This window comes from Petaurus breviceps, unplaced genomic scaffold, assembly GCF_028583685.1.
Source record: "Petaurus breviceps papuanus isolate PSGF00001 unplaced genomic scaffold, PetGlider_PUasm1.0 90879, whole genome shotgun sequence".
In the NCBI taxonomy this organism is placed as follows: domain Eukaryota; kingdom Metazoa; phylum Chordata; class Mammalia; order Diprotodontia; family Petauridae; genus Petaurus; species Petaurus breviceps.
Window position 1 is genome coordinate 9,465,453 of NW_027187368.1, and position 25,578 is coordinate 9,491,030.

General features: G+C 38.5%; 1 protein-coding gene across 1 annotated transcript in view; it reads right to left on the bottom strand.

Annotated features, from left to right (window-relative positions):
• Positions 1–20,173: 20,173 nt before the first annotated feature.
• The window catches only part of PAPPA (pappalysin 1), a 306,500-nt gene continuing 301,095 nt past the window's right edge, over positions 20,174–25,578 (bottom strand). The window contains exon 22 of the mRNA XM_069073822.1: positions 20,174–22,156. Within this exon, the coding sequence (XP_068929923.1) occupies positions 22,049–22,156 (108 nt within the window). The 3' untranslated portion in view covers positions 20,174–22,048. The remainder of the gene's footprint in view (positions 22,157–25,578) is intronic.

The window sequence follows — 25,578 nt, forward strand, 5'->3', positions numbered from 1 at the left end:
TATTGCAAATTGAATAATGTGGCAAACATCACTCTTGGTGAGAAGAGTGAGACTGTGCTCAGTGTCTTACCTTTGCCTCTATAAGACAGTGTTTGGGAAGATTGTTTCAGTAAAGCAAATTTTCATTTGAAACTATTGAGTTTTGTTTTGAAGTTCACCATAATTTGGTTTAAAAAAAGTATTGTAGGGATGGTATTATTATTATTTTTAATGTAATAGTTGTATATACTAGAAATTAATTCAAATTAGAGATAAGTACTACTATGTTTATTTTGGACTGGGAGTCTGGATACCAAAGTTCTAAAGGGTTTATTTCAACATTAATCTTCAGTTTCTGTTATTTGTTTTTTAGTGAAACCTCAGATTTTACTGTTTTAGGATAAATTCTCCGAATTTTTTTTTTCATTCATGAAAAATCTCATAAAGTTACTGGGTCACTGAAGGTTAAGTGACTTGTCCAAGGTCACTTAACTAGAGCTATAAAGAAAGGAATTGAAATCAGGTTTTCCTAATTCCAAGGCCCATCATAGATACACGTTGCTTCTCTATAATCTTAACTACTGTCACAAAGTCTTTGGGTTTTTTTTTTTATTTTTTTCTTCCAACTTCCCAATTTTACCCACCCAGCTCTGCTTTCCTTTGGATTTTATCATGCTTCCAAAAACTTGATTGTTTGGAAATCTTATACTTCCAGCTTCAATCAGCTTCAGTCCTCACATCTTATCACTTAGTATAGTGCCTGGCACACAGTTGGTGCTTAATAAATGCTTACTGATTCACCTAATTATCCACAAAGGGTATTGCCATTAAAAGTATCAATATAAGGGCAGCTAGGTGTTGCAGTGAATAGAGCACTGGTCCTGGAGTCAGGAGGACCTGAGTTCAAATCCAGCCTCAGATACTTGACACACTTACTAGCTGTGTGACCTTTGGCAAGTCACTTAACCCCAATTGTCCTGCCTTTCCCCCTCGAAAAAATAAAGGTGTTAATATTTTTAAATACTTAAGAATATAAAGAATAGTTATTTCATATGTGCTCTGCTAAGATAATTTTAAAAACTAATTGCATATTCTGCATTAGGAATATTCAGTAATTGAATAGTGACTAATAATAGGGTGCATGACTGATTTTGATCATAGTTTTCTATATCAGTTGAACCCATACATTACATACAACAGACATAGCAAAATTAATAGTGTTGCCAATATGGCATTTTTCTTTATGGATCAGGATTTCCTTGGTTCTGAAAAATAATTTTATGAGGAGCATTGGTCTAGTAAAGTTTGTTTTTTCCACTTAGGTTAGAATTAGACACTAGGAATACTATGAGTGAAGTCAAATCAATGTTTTCCATATATATTTTTAAACAACATTTTATATGTAGAAATACACATTTTGATATATTTCTAATACATTTATATAAAATTAGCATTGATCAAGGAAATAAACTTTAGCACCCCTTAGTCTGAAGTATTTAATGATGCTTATGTGTATCTTATGATTATAAAGCCTATATGACTTTGGGCAAGTCCTTCAGCCTTCTTGTGCCTCAGTTTCCATATCTGTAGGAGAGGCTTGAATTAGCCAGCCTCTGAGATTCCGTCCCACTCTAGATCTATGATACCATGATGTTAGGTAGCTAGTTGGCAAGGATGTCTACCCCACAGAACTGTTATAAACATTAAATGAGATGTGTATAGAGTGACCAGTACTAAGATAGGCAAAACCAACACCTGACAATTATATGGGGCTTCAAAGTTTGCAAATAATAATGGTGATGATAGTGATAATAGTTTTTATATAGTGCTTTAAGGTTTGCAAATAATTTTCCTCATGAATGTGAGGCAACACAGAAGGTATTGTTTCATTTCATAAAGTGAGCCCCAGAGTGGTGAAGCAACTAGCTGTAGATTGCAAAGTTCAACATGAACTGACAGTGTAGCATCATGAACAAAGAATGAATGTGATTTTAGAACGTAATACCTGAGAAATCATGGTCAATGATTGTGGCATTAGTTTCAGTTCCAGGCACAACATTTTAAGAAACATAAATGGAACTACATCCAGAGAAAGTTAATGAAGATGGTCAAGTACCTTGGGACCATGTGATGCAAAGATCATTTGAAAAGAAAAAGTGGATGTTTAGTTTGGAAAGAACATTTATGCAGATACATGATAGCAGTCTTCAAATATTTGAAGGGCTGTTATGAAGAAAGGGGATAAGAATTTTTTTTGCCAGGACCTACTGAGTAAAATGTGCAAGACTCATATTTAGACTTACGGTAAAGAAAATCTCCCTAATCATTTGAGATACACAGCAATGCTTTGGGAGATAATGATATTCTCCCTCACTGGGGGTCTGTCAGCAGAGGTTTTATTTTGAGGTATTTATTTTTATTATGACCATTTGCCAAGAATATTGAGTATTTCCATGTAAGTCCTGACTAGATGAAATGACCTCTTAGGTTCCTCACAATTATAAAATTCTGTGATTCTGTGACATAGCCTGACTTCTGATTGTTCTTTCCCTTTTCAGCCCCTTTTGAACATGTAGGTTTCCAATGTTCTTGAGTCAGTCCCCCCTCTCCCCCGTATAGATGACACAGTAGTAACTCAGAATGAAGATTTGGTAGCCAGACAGTGTAACTGCCAACTGACTAATACAGATGTTGAACTTATAACTCTTAATCTGTCTGTCTTATTTTATAGGCATGCCTCAGCAGTCTCAGACCTGAGTAAAGGGGACACACCTGGACAAGATGAGTCAGGGCTTAGGGTAAGATTTGCAAAAACAGAGTAAGATTCACTTTTAAAAGTCTTGGTCACTTCCCTCCTGCCCAGCATGGTAGAAGGTTGTCACTTCCTCCCCCCACCAAACAATGGCATTTATGGGGAGACGGTCTATCCTGGGATACCAAAACTGAAACCACAGCTTTCTCAGGAAATTGAAATAACTGTGGGATAGTGAAAAGAACATTATTTTTGTAATCAAATTATTTATGTTTAAATCATTATTTTGCCACTTACCAGGTTTTGACTTCGGTAATTCAGCATCCTCACTGGAAGATAAGAAGATAGAATAGATGACATTCCAATACTAGTATTTTGTGATATTATTCAATCTTTCTCAGAATCTATTTTCACCATTCATTCATTAATTTATTTAATTAACATTTATAGATACCTATTGCAAACAAAACCCTAGGGAAAGAGGAAGGAGTGCAGAATTTATATAAGGCATAAACCCACCTTCATTACGTTTACATTCTAATATGGAAGTTAAAATACCTGGACACCATTATGAAAAGAATATTGATCCAATAGGCATCTCTCAAACACTGTGGAATGTTTATTAGACCCAAATGGTGTTAATTTCTCCTGCCCCCTCAAATAAACCAAAGCTAAATATCTTCACCTGTAGAATGGGGATGACACTTGACCTTCCTGCCTCATAGGACTGTGGTAAGGATAAAGTAAGACAATAGTTATAAAAGTGCTTTGTAACCACTAAGTGAATGTCATCTTTTAATATTGTCATAATAATTATTATCCCTATTTCTATCAGATGTGAACTGGTTGGGCCTAACTAATATCAAAATGTAGCCTTTATATCAGCAGACACTTCAATGTAAGAATTAATTCTCATATACCCACATCTTGAGAGAGCTCTGATGACAAGCAAGCCAGGGCAACAATTTCAGACTCAATTGACTAGGTTGCTCCCCTCCCTCCCCAAACAAACAACAAGAGGTTGGATTTGTTTAGAATGTAGATTTCCCTGTTCAGATGATATGTTTGTGAAAGTAGTTTATAAGCTATAAAATATATAACAATGTAACTCATCTCTGAACCTTTATCAGAGTTGGAAAGGTTGCCTCTGCCTTTGGACATTGACTCTATTCATGTTATTATCTAGCCTCGGAATACCCTATACATTCTATTCCCTGCCTTGGTGGGTATCCTGCACATTCATCAAGATTCATCTCAAATGCCATAATTTTCTTCAAGTTGTCCATCATTACTAAGTTAGAAGTATCCTCTTTGAAACTCTACAATTCTGTTTTTTTCTCTCTTTTCATATACATTTTTGCATTTCTTTTTATTGTTGCATGTATATTATATATGCACATAAACATATATGCACATATATGATATATAGTATATATATTATGTGTATGTACATATACACATATACATACATACCACCTCCCCTACTTAACTCTAAGACCATTGAGGTCACACTCTGGCTAATTCTTCTTTTTATTCCTCACAGTACCTAGCACAGGGGCTTGTATATAGTAGGTGCTCCATAAATGAGAAGAAGAAGGGGAGAGGAGAAGAGAGGAAATAAGGGGAGAGATAGCATAAAGTGATAAGGGATCTCTTTTTACCTCTGACAGTCTGAATTTAGGCAGGAATGGTAGTAGAGTGAATAGAGCTAACCAGATAGTCTTGAATTACATTGAACTGCAAAATCAGGATGGTTCAAAGAGCATTAGATTTGTTACCAGGAGGGGTAGGTTTGAATCCTCTTTCTGATACTTAGTAGCTAAGTTATGATGGCTAAAGCAATTAACCTCTCTAAACCTCAGCTTTCTCATCTAGATAATGGGGATAATAATATTTTATACTACCTAACTCAAAGGGTTTTATAAAGAAACTACTTCATTAGCTTTAAAATTATATATAAATGCAAGTTATTATTATTAAACTATAATGCACTACATAAACAGAAGTTATTGTTATTAAAAAGACCTCAGAAAGCTGGAGACCTTCATTGAAGCGGGGAGCATATGGCGCTCTCCTTGGTCCTGCAGCTGTTTCTGGTCTCTTCTTGACAATTTGCTGAGGTTGAGCTCAAGCTGACAAACTCAACTCTTGTTTTCTAGTAGTTTTATAAAGCCCTTCTGACTATGGTCTCTCTGGCCTTTCTGTGATCTTTTTTTTTTTTTACCCATCTACCCCACCCCAGTTATTGGGATCCTCTGTTTCCAACTCCAGCTGCCCTGAGCACTTAGACATTAGCTTTTCCCTTGGATCATTGACACCCCCTTCTGCTCTACATGGTAGCAACCATTCAGAAATGATGGTCCAGTCTAACTCCACAATAATGTAAATTATTTAAGAGAAGGAGAGTTGGAATTGGTAATGAGAATAAATTAGCATTTTAAATTAAAATTTAAAAAATCATAATGTTACTTTCAACTTGAAAAAAGTACACTCACACACACACACAATTTGAGACCAAAATAAAGCTTCCCAATAGAGATCTTTAGGGAAACTGCTTAATGGGTAAATAAGATGTGTAAGTAACACATAAATTTCATGTAATAACTGCTTCCAGAGTACTAAACTTAAATAATGTTGGTCAAATTACTTGACCTCTCTGGGCCTCAGTTTCTTCATCTAGGTTATCTTTAAGGTCCTGTACAATTATAAAGACTATCGTTTGATTATGCAATTTCCAATTTTATAGTTCTAGTTGACTTGGCAAGTTCTTTCTTTATTTATAATATTGGTTTGCCACATGATATACTGGAAACAATAGTGTTCTAAAATCTAAGAGTTTCAACTTTTGATACCAACTTTTCCACTAATTCTTTGTGTGATCTTGGCCTAGTCACTTCCTTTCTTTGGCCCTAAGTTTCCTCATTTAACAAATACAGATGGCCTCTTGAATCTCTTTCAGCCCCCATATTCTAAGATTTTAAACTAGCCCAGGCCTTGACCCACAATGCTTACCAAATATGAATGAGCAGGATACAAATGACCAAGTTTTTACCATATTCCCAAAGAAGTTACTTTAGATTAGGGGCACAACTGCAAATCAAAGGTGAAATATGAACAATTCATATTCTGGCTGAGTTCACATAAATTAGAAGAGAACTACATATGTTTTGAGATGAGAACAGCTGGTAAAGAACTTCATGGAAAATGCCTTAAAACATCAATGTAAAGTATATTTCTTATCAACTCAAATGAAAAGAGGATACATAGCAAGTCTTCAACTTGAATCTTCTATATTTCGAAAACCAAGAAGTTCACTGGATTGCATTTTGGAAAAGTTTTGATATTTATATTTGAGAAGTGACTATAGTGCTATATGAAATGTGTTGTGCAGTTGTGTGTGTGTGTGTGTGTGTGTGTGTGTACACACGTGCATACCCACACATAGCATATATGTTTGGGTGGGCTAGAAAGTGTCTGGTCACACTGTTTCCCCATATATGCTCTGTGTTACCTTGACACTTATTTCTCAGAATTTTAATACATTGTAAGAATACATTCCCTATGGTAAGAAGGCTTAGGATTAACTACTCAGTTTCCATTCAAATTTCAGCTAGGCTGGTGTTAATTATTTGAAGGAAATAACTCTACCCCTTGTGTTCCACTTCTGCTAAGAAACAGCATCTTTCTAATCCCTTTCTCTTTTGGATACATGTAGGAAAGAAAAGATTAAGAGAGTCAGTTGTAGAACTAGAACATTTTTGCCTGCCCAAGACAGTGTCTCTGTCCTCTTGTGACACTATTCCTATTCACTGGATCTCATCATGGGGTCAAGGTTTAACATCCTTGGTAAGCATTACTGTATGAGGGACAAAGAGAGTCCTGGTATGTTTTCAGTATTGTGGGTGACCTTTGCCCCTTCAATCTTTATACCATGCTCAGTCATTATGCCTTGTGACTGCATGAAAGTTTGGAAAGGGTCAGTTTTAAGCCTTGTATTTACTCATCTAATGACAGTCTTCTGATTGGGTTCTGGGCTAGAATAACTAACTAAATAGGGGCATTTAAAAAGAGAAAACTGTGTGTCTCTCTCTGGCCCTTTGTCTCTCTGTCTCAGTCTCTTTCTCTGTTGTAGCTTTCTAGGTGACAAGATATGATTTATGATTTCAATAATGGGTCATTCTCTACTAAAACATAATGGTAGCACAGGCTACAATTGCCTTGTGGAATGGAGACTCAACCATCTAGCTTTCTATAGGGAGACTCTGGTTTCTTTTATGTCTTTCCTTTCTTTAGCACCAACCTTGTGAATAATAATAACAATAATAATAATAACACCCTATAGTCATTGCAAATGGCATCTGCCCCTTTCCTAGTACTCATGTAGCAGGGGGTAACAGGATGTATGATCAGTGGCAGGACAACCTGATGTTAAGGAAAGAACTAATACTAATGAGAGAGACAAATAGAGTAAAGACTGGAGTTGGCTTTTGTTGGACTGTACTAAGTAAAGGTGAAATGCGAAATGACTAAATAACAGTCTTGTAAAAACTATTTCATAAGAAACTCTAGACTACAGTCAAAAGTTTTCCCTTGAATATTGAGTGTGAAGGTAGAGAGTCAATGAGTGCATTTAAAACATTTTTTTTTTTGCTTTTTGAAGGGGGGAAAGACAGGGCAGTTGGGGTTAAGTGACTTGCCCAAGGTCACACAGCTAGAAAGTGTTAAGTGTCTGAGGTCAAATTTGAACTCAGATCCTCCTGACTCCAAAACTGGTGTCCTATTCACTGTGCCACCTAGCCTCCTCACATTTAAAACATTTTTAAGTGTTTCTATGTTCTAGGCATTGCTCAAACTCTGAGGATAAGGACAAACAAACAAATAAATATGATATTCCCTGCCCTCAAGGAACTTAGTCTAAGGGAAGAAGATAATTCTTAAAGGGGAATTAAAGTTAAAAAAAAAAACAAGAGGACAGGGTTGTACATACTCCAGTGATAGGAAAAAAATAGAAAGACTACAGACAGAATTTTTCTTCTCAAAATGGTCAAGAAGATTTCAGAAATTCACTCCCCCAACTGAGTAGTCAGGCTTTGCTAGACATGGTGGTATGCTCCTGTACTCCCAGTTACCAAGGTGGCTGAAGCTAATGGAGCTGCACTGAATTATGCAGAACAGATGTCTGCACTAAGTTTGGCATCAGTATGGTGAGACTCTGGGAGAAAGGGAACCACCAAATTTCCTAAAAAGGGGAAGACCCAGGTCATAAGTCAAAGGTCCCATGTTAATCTATTGTAGGTTCAGGACCATAAGTAGCACCTGCACTTCTAGCCTGGGCAAGATGGGAAGACCAGATTTCCAAAAAAAAAAGTCAGGCTTTCTTAACAATGAACCTGGTATATAACCTTATATCTAGGTATAGAGTAGAGAGAGGTAAGTACCCTGTGTCTTAGCAGTGGTTGCTTCTGGCCTATATGGGACATCAGCTATGTTTTTCATGGAAGAACATGGAGAAAAAAAAACATTTTACTTGAGAAACATCTCAAAAAGTACCAAAGCAAAAGCTGCAAAGATTGAAGAAATATATTTTGAGCTGGAAAGAAGTATGTCATATGACCTGAACCCAGTGAAGAGAAATTAAAATCTGAGAGTTGGATGGGACCTCACTGACCATCTCATCCAACTGATATCTTTTTTTTTTTGCTTTTTGCAGGGCAATTGGGGTTAAGTGACTTGCCCAAAGTCACACGGCTAGTAAGTGTGTCAAGTATCTGAGGCCAGATTTGAACTCAGGTCCTCCTGACTACAGGGCCAGTGCTCTATTCACTGTGCCACCTAGCTGCCCCAACTGATATTTTAAAGGAATCCCTGCCACAACATACCTGACAAATGATTATTCAGTAATATTCCATTCTCTACTTTTGAACCCTATAAAGTCTCCCATGCAAATAATCTAGGATCATTATAACCTTGATTATTCTCTTTGTTTAACCTTGAAATGTGTCCCTGGCAGCACTCATATCTTGCCAAATGGGTTAATAGGTATTCCCTTTGGTAAGTTCTCCCCCAGGAAGCCCAATTGCCCTAGCAGGTTCTGCAAAGACCAACACTGGCAGGAGCCAAGGATTTATGGGTCATGAAACCTGAATGCCTTCTTCAAATAATCTTTGAATTGAACATATTTCACTTAAAAAATCTTGACTGAACAAAGATACAACTGAATGACTGTCCATGCTTTTCAGGCACCTGACTGAATCTTCATTTTAGCTCCTTGTATTGCTAACAAATCCCCAGGCATCATGATAAATCAATAATCTAAAATCAACAGTCATTATTAAGCACCTACTATGTGTCAGGTTCTGTGCTAACAGCTGGAGATATAAGGAAAGAAATTTCATTTATGTTATTTAACTCATGGATATCAAATATACCCCAACTTTTCAAGTCAACCAAAATTGCCCAGTTTTCCTTATTTGGAATAAGAGATAGTCATCCCATTCCTCCGTCTGGGGGAATTTCAACTAAACTGAAGTTCAGGGACTCCAGGCACAGATTTCCATTTGGCTACCAGTGGGTTAAAGAAAAACACAAAAAGGACCCTGGCTGGCTCATAGCTGATACTGTAAAGTGCTTAGAGCCTTGGGGAAAGAGATGTGGGATCAGGACTTCAGTGGGGGGCCAGGCAGAACAAGTGAGCAAGCAGCCTGCAGCAGTGTTGTGTCAAAGAGAGGCAAAACAGAACTCCTGGAAAATACATGATTCCTCCAGGGAAGGAAGACTACTGGATCCCATCAACTGAACAAGGGACAAGAGGCCCCCTGCAAGAGTCCAAGGAGCTGATAAGTGGACAGACTGGAGAAATAAGAGGGGGCACTTCTCCCTTCACTCAGGCACTATTTCTCTGTGTCTCCTGGAGAACTTTAGGGCTGAAGATGCTGGAGTTAGATTTTAAACCTAGAGGAAAACTCTTTTGTATTGGCAATGGTGGAGGGACCAGACTCACATGTATCTTCTAAGTTAACTATATTCATTAGTGAATGTGACCTAGAGCTGGAAAGGATCTTAGAAATTATCTACTCCAACTCCTTCATTTTACGGAAACTCAGTGAGAGGAAGAGAATTGCCCAGTGTCAGATGGTGTTATATAGTGGCAGAACTGGTATTCAAACCCAGGTACCAATTGCCAATCAAAGTGGGAAGTAGAAAGCACAAGTTAGGTGGCCATTTTGGGGGGATTCTGTGGGAGAATTCTCATTTATGTATTAGATTACCTCTGAACTCCATTCCAACTCTGAAATGCTGATGCTACTGACATGTATATGTTGGGGAGGGTGGGAGAAATGGCCTAGGATGGGGGAAGGTGCATATCTTGCCTGAATCCACATAAATAATGGAAATCTACCATATTTTAAGGAAATAGGGACAACTAGATCAGAATTAGGGTATCAGTTTTCCCAGATAAAAGATAAGCTTTTTATTTACTCAAGTCCAAAGTCATATAGAATATTTAATAAGTACCAGTTTAAAAAATATACCATATAAGCATATCTCTGGTTTGGAGTTAGACAGTCTTGGTTTGAATATTGATTTGGCTACTTACTACATGATCTTAGGTAAGTCACAACCCAGTAGGGCCTCAGTTTCTTCATCTGTAAAATTAAGGATATGTGGCCTCAATGACCTAAAAGTTCCCATATAGATCTAAATCCTGTGATAAAATGAAACGTCCAGCTTAATCACTAAAGATCCTTAATTTTTACTACTCTTAGTTGGTTAATTGTTATCTGTTTTTGTTTGTTTTTGTTGAGGGCTTTTTGTTTGTTTTTGGCAAACAGGGTTAATCAAGTTGCCTAGGGGCCCACATGTAATAAGTGTCTGAGGCCAGATTTGAACTCAGGTCCTTCTGACTCCAGGGTGTCTATCCGTTGCACCACTTGGCTGCTCCTGTCCTTCCTTCTTGAAGAGGACCAAAATGACATCACTATGTTGGAGTCATTCTACCTAAAGATGTATATACTACCTGATTAATAGATAAAGAAACTGAAACAGGGGCAGGGGGAGTTATGCAAATGAGTTTTGTGATGGAAATCTAGGATGAACCTGACAATTCTGCTTTCCCAGGTACTCCAACAAATTTCCTGCCTAGTCCCTCAGAACAGCTAACTGTGCTGTCCCATAATCCAAATACTCCCTGCTGTCTGTCCAAATGAGAACGCTGACTCCACATTCCTCTTTAGGCTGGACTCTTAACTCTGCACAGACTTTCTCTACCATGCCATTGAAACTTGTTCACCCTGAAAACTCAGTCTATCCCTGGACTACTTCTCACCTTTAAAGTACCCTTTACCCCAATGGCATCTCTTGGTGATTGGCTGGTTCCTCCCAGACCTTTTGTTTTAAGAAGGATGTTCAGGTCAACCATATCTCCATTCCTATCCAGGATGCACTCCTGACTCTTCATAGGACTTTATCTACCTTGCCCCATCCCTTCCCCACCTTTTTGGGTTTCCTTTTATGTGCTATTTTCATTCACTCACTAGAAGCTCTTTGAGGGCAGGGACCATGTTTTTATTTTCCTTTTGTATTTCCATTTTAAGCACTTAGCATTGTGCCTGACACATAACAGCATAATAATTGCTTTGGTACTTGACTTAACTTGACTGCTCTCTGAAGAGAGCTCTGGTTTCTTGGAAATTAAGGGAGCTGAATTCAAATGTCAGCATTGACACTTCTACCTACCTATATATATAGGTTGCTAACATCAGGAACCCAACATATTTAAAACAGAAACAATTATCTTTTCCACAAAACTCATTACTACTCCATGCTTCCCCATTACTGTCAACAGTGCCGCTATGCTTCCAGTATTCCTTATTTACAACCCTAGTTATCTGTGACTTCCCCAATCATCTCCACCTACTCTAATATCTAATTAGTTGTTGTCTTATCCGTTTGACCCCTGCAGCATCTCTTACATACATCCCCTTCTTTCCACTCATATAGTCCTTACTCTAGTTCTGGTCCTTATCTTCTACCATCTAGACAATTGTAACAGCTTCCTAATTGAACTGGCTTTCAGTCTATTCCCTTTCTAACCCATCCTCCATTTTAGATAGATGTTCATAACTCATACACATGACCATGTCACTCTCCTAATCAAAAGCTTCCAAAGGTTTCTTAACTATTTCTAGGATAAAATACCAAGTCCTCCATGTGGAACCAAGAGCCTCCATCTCTCATCTAATGTCCTAGTTTTATTTTTCTCTATTCTCCATCATATACTCCCTATTTCAGTAAAACTGACCTGCTAGCTATTCCCTATAAGCTACATTCCATCCCCGATCATTGTTACCCGTTTCTGGAATACCCTTCTCTTCACCTCAGCCTCTTGGAGTCCCTAGCTTTTTTCAAATGGTACCATTTAAGTACCATTTTCCATATGAAGTCTTTCATGATTCCCTCAGTTGTTAATTCTCTCTCCCTCTGTCTCTCTCCCTCTCCCTCCCTTCCTCCTTCCCTCTATCTGTCTTTGTCTCTGCCTTTGTCTCTGTCTCTCCCTCATTATACTGTATTAATCGAACAAGCATTTATCATGTCTACTGTGTGCCAGGTACTATCCTAGACACTAGAGAAACAAATATAAGTGAAATAGTCCCTGTAGTCAAGGAACATTTTACAGCTGAGAAACATACAAATATATAGATGTGTACAGAATACATATAAAGCAGATACAAAGTCCCCTAGAAACTTCTAGCAACTGGTGGGGGGAGGGGAGGAAAACTCATTATTATTATTATTTTGTTTATTTTTATATTTACTTATCTGTATACATGTTATATCCCCTAAATTCCCTGAGATCAGGGGTTATTTCATTTTTCTTTTTATATTTCCATCACTTAGTACAATTCCTTGCTCATGATTGGTGTTTAATAAACAATTGTGAGATTGAATTAAACTTTGGATAAGTCAAGTTCTTTCTAAAATGACCATACTAAGGACTGGTGGGCTGAACTCCCCATAGCCTTGAATAATCTGGGAAGTCCATTTAAGTTACAAATAGCTTGTGCTTCTCTCCTTAAATTGGTTTAAAAGAAGTTGGAAAGTGCATAGAGATGATATCTTGAAACTCTTTAAGGAAAAAAGCAGCATTGGCAGAGTTTCCTATATCCCCCCCCCCATACACACACCCCTACCTTTTTTTCTATTGCACCTTTCAAACTGTCTAAAGCTCAAGAGAGTTCATTCATTCAAATGGCATTTTTTAAGTACTTACTATGGACCAGGAACTATGCACAGGACTAGGGACACGAAGACAAAACAAAACAAACCAACAAAAAAACCTGTAATAGTTCCTGTCCTCAAAAAGTTTTATGTAATATTGGGGAAGAAGACAGTGTCCAATCAAGATTATATTTCAGTAAAGCCAGATAGCACCATTGAAATGATCTAATCCAAAGCCTTCATTTTACAGATGAGAAAACTGAGGACCAGAGAAGGGAAGTGACTTAACCAAGATCACACAAGTAATAAGTACATAGGACAAGGACTGAACCAAATTCAGTGTTCTTTCTACTACTTTATACAACATGTATATATGTGTGTGTGTATATATACACACATACATATCTTATAACTGTGTAAATAAAAGTGTGCATGTATATACATTTAATACATATATATATATATATACATACATATATATTTAAAGAAATTCTTAGGGAATTTAGCTCTAAGAGCTAAAAGAAAGGCTCTTAAAATTCAAACTTGATGCACATGGCCAGCTGTCGATCCTTCTCTAAGCACAAATAATACCTGTGTGCAGGATTCATTTGTTTGATCCAGAGCTTTTGAAGCCTCCCAGGCCAAATACCCTAGAAATACCAGACCAAGCTGTGCACAACCACTATGGAGCTGGAGCTGGCGGGCATGGAGCGCTTGTGTCTTCATCTCCCTGTTGTTTACATGTGGAAAACATGCATTTCTTTTACTTCACCAAGAAAGAAGTTCTGCAATCCATTAAATTTGTTTTCATCTCTGTAAAACTGGACACATCTCTGTTACATGCCCAAGGGGATGTTCAGGTCCAGGAGAAAGACAAAACACAACCATGAAACTCTACTTTCTTATTAGTGCATGAAATACACAACTTGGGTAAGGGGGGGGGGAACCAACCAACAGTGATGACACACCCAGGGAAGGTATGTTTTTACAGGTGAATGTACATGAGTCCAAGTTGGTAATTAGCTCAAGGTATTGGCTCTTGGTAGAATACCTTTTAGAAGAATCATAGGGTTTTAGGGCATAAGGGAACCTTACATATCATGTAGTCTAGAAGTGTCAAACAAACTGCTAAGGCCTACTCCCAAGTGCTGCCTGAACCATAGTAAAATGTAATTGGGAAATCATCAACAAAATAAATAAAAATACAATAAAACCTAGGTAACATTACATTTTAAATCAATGTACAGCCTGCAAGGATCCTGCAAGGAGTTTTCTTGGTAAAGATGCTGGAGTGGTCTGCCATTTACTTCTCCAATGAATCAATCACTTTTTGTCAGAATTCTCCACTATGACCTTGGGTAACCCTGAATGGCAGAGCTCAGTTTCAGTAAACTACACAAGCCCCTCTGCCAGTGATGCAGCAGGTGTATGTACAAATTAGCGGCCCCCATTTATATTTAAATTCGACTCTAAGGCTCTAGCTCAACCCTCTTTTTTTACATATGAGGAAACTAAAACTTTAGAGAAGGCAGGCTACTTGCCTGCTGTGGTCATGTGGCTAATTGTTGGAAGAGCTAAGAATAAAACCCAGGTTTATGAATTTTCAGTGCAGTACTTGCTCTGTATCATAGTATCATAGACTTTAAACACTGAACAGTATCCTAGAAGTCATCAAATACTATGCCTTCATTTTAACAGCCATCCCCACTTTTACAGCAACTTTTAAGTTTGCAAAGCTCTTGACTCACAGAAACCCAGTGAAGTATATAATCTAAGTAGTGTTACATTTTATGTGGTGGAACAGAGGTCCTAAAGTTCAGAAGACCTAAGTTCAAATCCAGCTCTGGGCACTTGTTAAATATATAGATATTTATATAAATATATAGATATTTACAAATATATATGTATACATATGCATATGTATGTACTTATTTATGTATGTATATATTTTATATTTGTAAACTTTAAAGTTATAAGGAATAACAAAGGAACTTAACTGTTTCAGATAAGGTGTAATTCTCCCCACTTATAGATGGGACAACTGAGGCTTAGAGAAGTTAGGACATTTACCAAAGAATAAATATAGTATTGGGTAGAGTAAGAGAGGGAAAATGAACACCACTCCCACCCCTTTTACCTCACCCAATTCTCTTTCTTAGGCCAATGCTCCTTAACAAAACATCTTTCTCTCTTTAAGCAGATTCTTTTGAGCCAACGCAAAAGAGCAAGTGATAATAGTTGTCTCGTTGCCTTCAACAATTCAATTGACCAGACTCAGATAGACTATCCCACTGAAAGAATTTGTGGATATATTTGCTGAGATCCTACCAGTGATTTTTTTTTAAAGCATGGTATGCAGTAGAGATATCACAGTACTAGGGATGAACAAATGTGATTTTCCCCAAAGAGGAGGGTAGGTTCTTCAAAAATCTTTATGTTTGTGGGCTGTGCTTAAATTATTGACAAACTTCTAGAATGTACTATTAAAGGAATGGTCTGTGAGCATTTCAGAAGGGATACAAAATCATGTAGTACTGGGATAAGTTGAAGGAACTGGGGATGTTTAGCCTAGAGGGGGAATGAGCTTGGAAAGAATATGGTAGCTATTTTCCAAGTCTGAAGGCTTGTCATGAGGAAGGGAAATTAGACTTAACCTACTTGGTAATGGAGGGCAGATTTAGGAGCAATACCTGGAAGTTACCAAGTCAGATTTCTGCTCAGTATATGGAAAATTTCCCTTGCAATCAGGAGACCAAAAGTGAAATGGGTTTCCCAGCAGGTAATGAGTTCCTCGGCAATGGAGTTTTTTAAGATGGTGACTGATAACCACTGGTTGGGAATTTTGTATTGGTAACAAACAACTTCTGAGACCTCTTACTCTGAGATTCTGTGATGCTCTTATGTGCCGCATATCCTCATTTTAAAAATGGTCTTCAGCTGGTTTATGCATCTATTTCTCCTTCCTTCCCCCACTGGCCACCACATGCTCTGCCTGGTCAACAGAGCTATGGCTGTGTCTGTAATAGTTATTTTAGAAAATATGACTATGGGGGCAGCTAGGTGGCACAGTGAATAGAGCACCGGCCTTGGAATCAGGAGAATCTGAGTTCAAATCCAGCCTCAGAAACTTAACACTTATTAACCGTGTGACCTTGAGCAAGTCACTTAACCCCAATTGCCCTGCCTTTCCCCCTCCAAAAAAGCAAAAAAAAAAAAAATATGACTTCATTCATTTATAACATCAGTTTCCCAAAATATCTGCAGATAGGGCCTCTACATCCCAGGATGCTACTACCTTGGTTTCTAACTCTTCTAGTCCCAAAGGGCAATAATCAACAATTACTCTCCCTACCCAGATGTATGTGTATTTGTGAGCCCATATCTATGAGATCATCATACTGCTGGGATGTACAAAACCACACCAGGAAAGATTTAAGCATACAAGTTATTATATATTTTATAATATATAATTTTAAGGTATAGGAATCAACAGTGGCAAAATATTTCTGTCTTTGACAATTTTAGTGAAATCCAACCTGTATTTGAGACCAGGGGGGAAAAACAGTATAAAACAATGCCATGGATACAGAAGGTTAACAATCTCTCAAACAGCAAAACAGGACAGTGATGGTTAAAAACAGTATTGAAAAAAAATAAATTAGATGAACATTTGTGTAAATATAAATTAAAAAAAGATGACAATCTTAATAAATAAGCTATACTATTTACATCTTTATATATGGCTTGGAGACTTAAATTAGATCCATAAAAACAGACAAACATAAACAAACCCCAAAACAGGAGCAGCAAATGTACGTGCGTGAGGTACAGAATAAAGATTGAATTGTGTTTTGCTTTGGGTGTTTACTTTTTTCTCTTTTTTTTCTTTTCTTTTTTTTTTTATTTTACAGTAGAATGTTCATGAAAACAGATCTTCAGCACTTGGGATATGAAGTGTTATTTGCCATAGTTTCCAGAAGGTGCCATACAGATTCCAAAAGAATAATAATTATAATAATCATAATAATTATAACAATAATAAAAAGGTACAGTATGATACATAAAGATGGAAGAGCCATTTGTAATATGAATACATTTTCTCTAGACGAGATCACAGTTTTATTTGTAAATATTACATTTAAATATATATATACACATATATGTACAGATATATTTATATACATGTGCATATATATATCAATATAGAGATAGATATCTGCAGACAGGTAACTGATTACAGAGGCCCAACAATGTAATTCCTAATTATTCCAATTTCTCTTTGTTGACTGCTGGTGTGTAGTTCAATTAAGCTCCTTGTTTCGCACTCAGAATATAGGTTGTGGTTTGTAAGGAGCATGACCTCTCACTTTTTAGAGAAAACAGTTTAAATGACACCACCCGCCAAAAAACAAAACAAAACAAAACTTAAACCCAAACAACTCAGTCTGTAAAACTGAGGTGTTGCCTGAAATTGTCTTTTGCTTCCTTCTCCAATGGGTTAGAAGCAACCTTACTTATTTCTCAGAATATGACAAGCTGACTTCTGCTGGCTTTTATTTTTTCTAGAGGGAAGAAGTAATTGGATTTTAATTGGACCTCAGAGCTGAAGAACAAGCCAAAAATTAGGAGAAAAAAGTGTAATGATAATAATAATAATGATAATGATAATAATAAACCCTAAATCTTCTAAAACAACAGCCTCTTTTCCCAGGTGACTATAATTAGGAAGTTTTTTTTTTTTTTAAGTTTAGTTTAGTGTTTTTTTTTAACTTGAAAAGTAGCAAGAATTCACTCTTACTTATCATTGGTCTCAAATAGTAATACTTGGAATGTGTCGTGCCTTTGTCCCCAAGCATCTCAAAATGCTTTTACAACCTCAATCCAGAATGCCCCACAACCCCCCAATGAGGTAGGTAAGAATTATTATCTCCATTTTACAGCTGGAGAAACTGAGGCATGGAGAGGCTATAAGTGACTTGTTCATAGCAAAAACAAACAAACCATTGGCCAGAACTAGTAACGTCTGTGCTCTCATTTCAGAGCCAGATTTCCTTTTGGCTTCTCTCTTTTCTGGCTTCCAGTCCAAATGTTCAATTCAGAAATTGGGGAACATTTGAATAAAACACAAACAAAGGGTTTGGTTTGATTGTCCAAACCCAAACTTGTGGTATTACCTGTCCTGTTTAGCAGCATTTTGGAAAAACTAGACTGTTTACAGTCATTCTGAGTGTAGTTTTTGAGAGCACAGTTAAATACTAGTGAAATACAGACTTTGTATAATGTAAAAAGCACAAATACATTTTTTCTCTTAAGATCTTGTAAAATTGAAAACAGCACCCCCTCAAAAACAAAATAAATAGCCATACTACCAAAGAGATAAAATTTTTCCTTATTTCTTGGGCCTATCAGAATGAATGAGGAAAAACAGATAGTGTTATTAAAACTCCACTGTGTTTTCTCTTCTAGGGAAATCTATGAGATTGTGCCTAACTCACTACTCAGGTTGCAGAATACATCTTTTCCTTTATGACACATAAAAATATGTTTTGTTCTTCTTGGTTCTGAGTCATGCAAATTTTTTCTTTTTTTCACTCCTCTTTTTTTATTCACTTTCTTCTATCCACCTCTCTATTTGTACAGATTTCTTACTACATATATATATTTTTATATTTTTTGCCTTGAATCAATTGCAGCAAGAAACTGGATTACTTTATTATTATTATCATTATTATTATTATTCTTTTTTAAACACAGGTAAAACCTATAACAAACCGACAGTTACAACCAAGTTTTTTTTGTTTGTTTTTGTTTTTTCCTGGAACTAGAAGGGAGGTAGCTGAAATTTGTCTCAAAGTATCATCTTCCACAGCCTTCTCAGCCTTGGATCAAGGGAATAAGGCTATCAAGATGGCAAGAATATTCAGACACCCCCTCAAAGCCCTAAGGATGAGAACTACAGACAGTAGGTTCATTTTCCACCAAGACCTACCATCTATGAATGTCGGTTTCTTCACCCTTCACCAAAATGAATTCCTCAAGTTAGAAAGGATTCCCTCCTTTCTCCCCCTCCAAAAAGAGGCAGTTGGCACAAAAGGGGGGTGGCTTTGTATCAGAAAATTGGATTGGTGGCATTAGGTGTTCTTAATTCTTTTTCAGAGTAGAAAAAGCATAATGCATTAGAATGCCACTGTAACAAGAGAGCAAATACTTCAGACATTGAATCCAAAATTTTCAGGACCTCAGAGCTGTCTACAGCCAGCAAAGCTTCAGAGGTCTCTTCAGAGATCTTAGAATATGTATAGCAAATGACTTTAACAGAGTTACACAAGAGATGGGTCTGAGTCCCCAGAGAAGGCTGAGGGGCTTCTCAATCACTTGAAATTAAGTGGAATACTCCCTTCTCACACATGGGGAGCAATCTGCTTGATACTGCCTTTCTATCCCACCATCAATGTGAACATCTCCCCAGTTCTGCTGTGGAAAACGCCTTGGGGAGAAAATGAGGATGGGCAAGATGTATACCAACAAATCCTCCTCCTTTCTCTTCTCCATTTTTGGCAAAAAAAAAATGTTCTTTCCTAAGCTAATTTCCTAACAAAGTGACTTCTTCTTTGAAGGATAGTAGGGTAACTATGGACAGGTGTTAAGCCATTTTGCTGATAAGTCCCCTGGCCTTTGGAAAGAATTATTCATCTAATGAAAAGAATATAAAGAGAAAATTGGCATGATTGGCAGGGTCTCCTCCGAAATACCCGCCTCATTCCTCTGCTCTTCTCCTGTCCCACAACCTTAAATACAATTAGAAAGTCACTCTAAACTCTGGGTTTTCAAGGGTTGTGGTCTCCGGATAAGAGATTTCACCTTCCATAACAGCCAAACTCTAGTTAAGAATTGTCAGTTTCTTGAAACCAAGATGTAGAGGTATGGAAGGGGACTCCAGTTGGAGAAGGATGCTGACAGGGAAGGGGCCAGTATGTGGAATGAGCAGGCAGCATGTGCATCCCTCATGCCACTAACCCTGGGTCTCAGAGGGTAGATACTGAAAGACTTCATGTGTCTACTTTATTTTAATGCTTGAATGTGCCTATAACATAGATTATGGTTAAGATGCTTGTCATTTTATTTGGGGCTGAGAGAAGTGACCAGGTCTTGGATCTCAGTCCTGATCTTTCTCAGTTAAGAAAACTTGGTGTAGTAGGCCATACAAGAATTGGACCTCATATATCTTCTCCTTTTTCTGAGAGCTAGGCTAAGACATCGCTTGATACTTGACTTCGAACCTTCTGATAGAAACTGCTCTCCAGCCCACTTAATCCCACAACACTAACCTACCCATCTGAAGAGACATTATTTGGTGCTAGTTGCTATGAACCATTCATACTCGGGGGCTGTAGGTGGGGAAACAAATGATGAAAGACAGACTAAGTGCCTCTAACATACTTACCTTATCCCAACTAACTGCACCCTCTAACCTATAGATTCAGCCTGTAAAGAAGAGAGAACAAATTGTGCTCTCTACCCACCCACTTCAGGGCAAGATACTGTGGGATACACAGTGACCTAACTGGATTGCAGGGGACTCCTACCGATCCATCTTCTCTTTGAGTCTTACTGAGCTCTACTAAGGTGAGATTATTATGGAGTATAAAGGGGGCTGGCCTCTTCTGGGACTGTGTTTGTTCCCTAGAAACTGGTCCACTAGCAAGTATTTATTCAGGGCAGAAATTAATCCTGGAGACCAATGTCTAGCCAGGAATGGAATCTTTCTCTGGCTCCTGGAAACTTAACACTGATACACTCAGTTCCAAAATGCTAACACTGTCTTCAGCATTCTTTGCTCTGGTTTTAGGACCCTTAAAATAGTTTTTGGAATCTGTTTGCTTGACAGACTCCCTGCTCTCTCAGGTCCAAAGTGTCTATTCAGGAGGTGAAATGGGATGTGAGCTCTCACCACACAAGCCAGTGAGTGTCCTTTCCTTTGCCATAGGGTTAGGGGGGTGGCAGTGGGGAGAAGTGGGAGGAAGGAAGGCTGTGGGTAAGCTTTAAGGCAGACCATTTGGTTGTATGGGGGTTGTTGTAACCCTGTCCTGACACAGTAAAGAAATGAACCGGGTGGGATGTAGCAGCAGGCATAGCAGCGAGATGTGCTTACATGGCAAGATCTAGGGGTGGGCACCATCCACTAGTTCTTCCTCTTTGTTCTCTTGGGGTATAAGCACCTCAAAGTCTCTGAGGAACCAAGCCAGCTCAGAACTTCTGCTAGGCCAAGGCCTAAGACTCTTACTGCCTCTCATCTGGAGCTTCATCCCAGGACTTCTCACTACTCTTTCTGAAGTTGAAGCCCAGTGCCCAGCAGTAGAAAGAATGGGCAGTAACCCATTCCTATTCTCCAGGATCCATTGCCCACTGAGACTAAAACATTCACCCCCTTCACCTTGTGACTCTCGTGTGTCTTTCAGAGGCCACTGTCCTGGGATGAAACCCATGCCCCCCAGCCCAATACTTGGAGCACAATACACCTTGGCACTCAGCATTGGTCTAATGTGGTCTCGACAACTCCGGGAGTTTCAAAGCTGCAACTCTCCCATGGAGAATCAGCAGTGAGCACCAGAGAGGAATGTGTCTTGTCTTTGCATCTCTCTTTAATCTCTAAAGAGACAGACACATGCATATACATATACATACATAGATACATATATGTACACACGTGTGTATATATTTGTATGTAAGTAAATGCATGTGCATAAGACAACATACATACATTATAGATAAAGAGCTCATTTGTAACCTCCATCTCAAGACATGGTGTTCCAAATATGTGGGCCCATCACTGCACACCACACACCATTGCAATACTTCCAAGTCTTCTGGACTTAACTCTGTTCTGTTTGGTCATTATGTTGCGATTTGGTACATAACCCCAGCTTTGAGTCCTCCTTGGGCAAAATTAAAGGCAGACTGGTTGAATTCTAAGGGTCCCTGGGTGCAGAGAGGCCATTCAGTTGAGCAGCTAACAATAAAAACAATACCAAAAGGGATGTGGTGTCTTGTGTAGCCTGCCTTCGGGCTGGGTGGTCTTTGGCTCCTCTTCGCCCATTGTTAGCCATGACTGTAGGCCCGGAGGTCCTTTCGACTGTGCTCTTGGGCCTTTGGGTCTCGGCAAGCACAGTCTCCTTGTAGGTCACAGGACATAGGAAATGGGGTAACCTGCAGGAGAGAGAGGGAAGAAGGAAAGTGAGCAGTGGAGGTCTGCATCACGTGAAAGTGTTCTTTGTAATGCCTGATGAGGCTCTGGGCAGGGACAGGGCTGTTGGCAGCATCTTTGGGTCAGGCAAGGCTTTTGCTCTGTGGGTGGCATGAGACCCTGAGTCAGGGATATGTTTTATGCTTTAACTCCTCATACAAGACTCAGATGAGAAGGACTTGGAAGATTTTTACATGTTGTAGTGATTTCAGATCGGGATAGGGGTGGAGACACAGACAGACAGATCTGGCTTCTAGTGTGAATTAATGCCCAGGAAAAGGAAGGAGTAAGTATTTATAGATCATCTATTACATGTAAGGGACTGTGCTAAGCACTTTACAAACATTATCTCATTTGATCCTCAAAATAACCCTGAGAGGTAGGTGCTGTTATGTTCCTTACTTTATAGTTAAAGAAACTGAGGCAGAAAGAGGTTAAATGACTGGCTCAGGGTTATACACCTAGTACCTGAGGCCAGATTTGAACTCAAGACATCCTGCCTCCAGGTCCAGTTCTGTCCACTGTACTACCTAGCTCCCTCTGAATACTATTACTATTCACATTTGTACAATGTCAGGTTTGTAAAGTGCTTTGTGACCTTGGGTAAGTAAGTAGTTAGACCCAAGTTTCTCCATCTTAAATCTAGTAGGGATGAGGAGGGTGGTTGCCCAAGAGGAAAAATCTCCTTTCAAATCTAGTACAGTCTAAAAAGAAAACAGAGTGCATTGTAAAAAACAAACAAATGAAAAACATTATCTTAAGTCAGGGGATCTGCCTCTGAATGCTGGCTTTGCTACTCATTGGGTGACACTTGGGAGGTTACTTCCCTTCTCTGAGCTTCTGTTCCCCAACTATAAAATACAGGAGTTGGACTAAATAATTTTTAAGGTCCCTTCAATCCGTTTGAAATCGCCATGTCTCAGTTTCTCCCACCTGAAAAGCAGTGGGGAGACAGGTCACATGGGAGGGTTTATATCTGAATGCAATGCTAGACTCGACTTTTGAGAGGTCCGAGTGTGATTACAGTGCCTGGCTGCTGGAGGAAGGTGATTTCACCTTATTGCATCATCACATTTGCAAAGTGCATTCTCAAGAGTGTCTCCCATCTGCGCACAGCAAGTTAAGGACCTAACCCCTCCCCCTCCTTCTAGGGGAGTACTGCAACCTGCTCAGATGTTCTCAGTGAGCAATCTGCATCTTTCTGGATCTTGCTCTACTTATTTTATCTCTCTATCCCCCTTCCTTTCTCCTCCCTTACATTGTCAACACATGCCTTAAGTTAGTTTCTGGGAAGTGCATGCATCACCTCAATGGATTTCCTGTTCAATAAAGATGTATCCCCTTCATCACTAACACATCAGGAATGTACTTTACATGGAATCATCACAGTTCCTCCTCTCCTCTCCTCTCCTACATGCATCAGCCTGTCTGCCTGGGGAGACTGAGTCTTCACATCCATGTGATGGTGGGGGATGGGGAATGTTTGGATAGCCAACTGGAGTACTTTATTACCTAACTTGGAAAAAAGAGTGTGGCAGAAGACAATAAGTAAGTCCAATCTTTTCAAGTCCCCTGCAATTTAGAACTAAATTGCTACCCCATGGCAAAGAGAACAATCTCTTTGGTGAAACCATTTGACTAGAGTCTAGTCATTAGACTTTTGTCCCAAAAGAAAATTTAGGAAAATGAAGACCCTCTTCCTTGACTAACAAGGTCCACACTGCCTCTGATGTTCCCATTAAAACTTTTTTTTTCCTACTCCTCTCAGAAACATTGTATAGAGAAAGGGGAAGGAATTAGATTTAAAGTCAACTAACTTGGGTTTGAATCCCTAGTTAAAATCAACACACACACACACACACACACACACACATTTTTTTAATGACTTGGGATTTTAAGAAATTGAAAGATAACAAAGGTCAAGAAAATCATTATGTAAGAACTAAGAGAACATTTCTAAAGTCTAAAAAGGACCAGAAAAATAATTCATGGGTGTTCTCTCTCTCTACTGACATTCTTTCTGATTGCCACTAATTATTTATGTGACCTAAACAAATCTCTTTGGCTCTTTGAATCTCAGTTTTCTCATTTCTATATTGGGGACAGGATACACAAGGATAGGGTAGCTAGGTGTTATAGTGGTTAGAGTGCTGAGCCTGAAGTCAGGAAGACTCATCTTCCTGAGTTCAAATCCAGCCTTAGACACTTACTGTGTGACCCTGGGCAAGTCACTTAACCCTGTTTGCCTCAGTTGTCTCATCTGTAAAATGAGCCTGAGAAGGAAATGACAGTATCTTTATCAAGAAAACCCCAAATGGGGTCACAAAGAGTTGGACACAAATGAAAAATGACTGAATAAGAAGAAAAATTTGAGCCATCCCAGCTCTCAAGGAATTTATCTTCTAATGGGAAAGATAGAACATATATGGGAGTAATCCCCAAGAGTTTTGGTCTGAGGAGTCTCAGATATTGGGAGATAGAACAATAAGCAATTGAATAATATAACTGAACAACAACACAAGGGTAAGAATTAGATAATTTATAAAATACCTTCCAGCTGAAAGCATTTCATTCAGCTCTATAAAAGAGTATGAGAAGATGCTGGCAAATTTGGGGGTGGAGTGGAAGAGCTACCAAAGTGTATTCACTCAAAAAGCATGGTGCAGTAGAACGATCAATGGATTTGGAGTCTGAAATCCTCAGATAGTATCCCAGTTCTGCTAATTTAATTACCTGTGTGACTCTGAGCAAGTCATTACAACTCCATGGGTCTATTTCCTCATCTGTTAAATGAAGGGATTAGACTAGATGATATCTAAATTTTCTTCTAGCTCTAAATCCTACGAATAAATGTATATTGAGCAACTACTATGGTTATGCACAAGGTAACACCTGAAAAGGATGTCAGAAGAATAGAATGCAAGACATGGCCCCTGCCCTCCAGGAGCTTACAGTCTAATTAGGGGGTTGGGAAAACAAAGCTTACATGAAAGACTAAATAAAAATGCAATACATTGTGTGGTTAAATAAATGCTAGAGCGAGCAGTAAGTGGTACAGCAAAGTTCTAAGGTGTTTGGAGATGGAGAGAGTGGCTGTCCCTTAGGGTAACTAGGGAAGGAGTGTGATGAGCTGGACAGTGACTTGAGAGTAAGGTGACTTGAAGAGAAGGTGAAAGGAATTTCCATGACAAAGTAGGAAGAGGAAAGGAATTAGCTGGGAGTAGGTGTAGGGAACCATGAGAAGAGTGGCTGACTTCAATGGAGGTCCTTAGGATTTAGAGCTGGAAGGGAATTTGGAGACGATCTAGTCCAACCCTTCACTTGACAAATGAGGAAAATGAGGCTCAGAAGTGAATTGACTTGCCCAAAGTCACACAAGTAACTT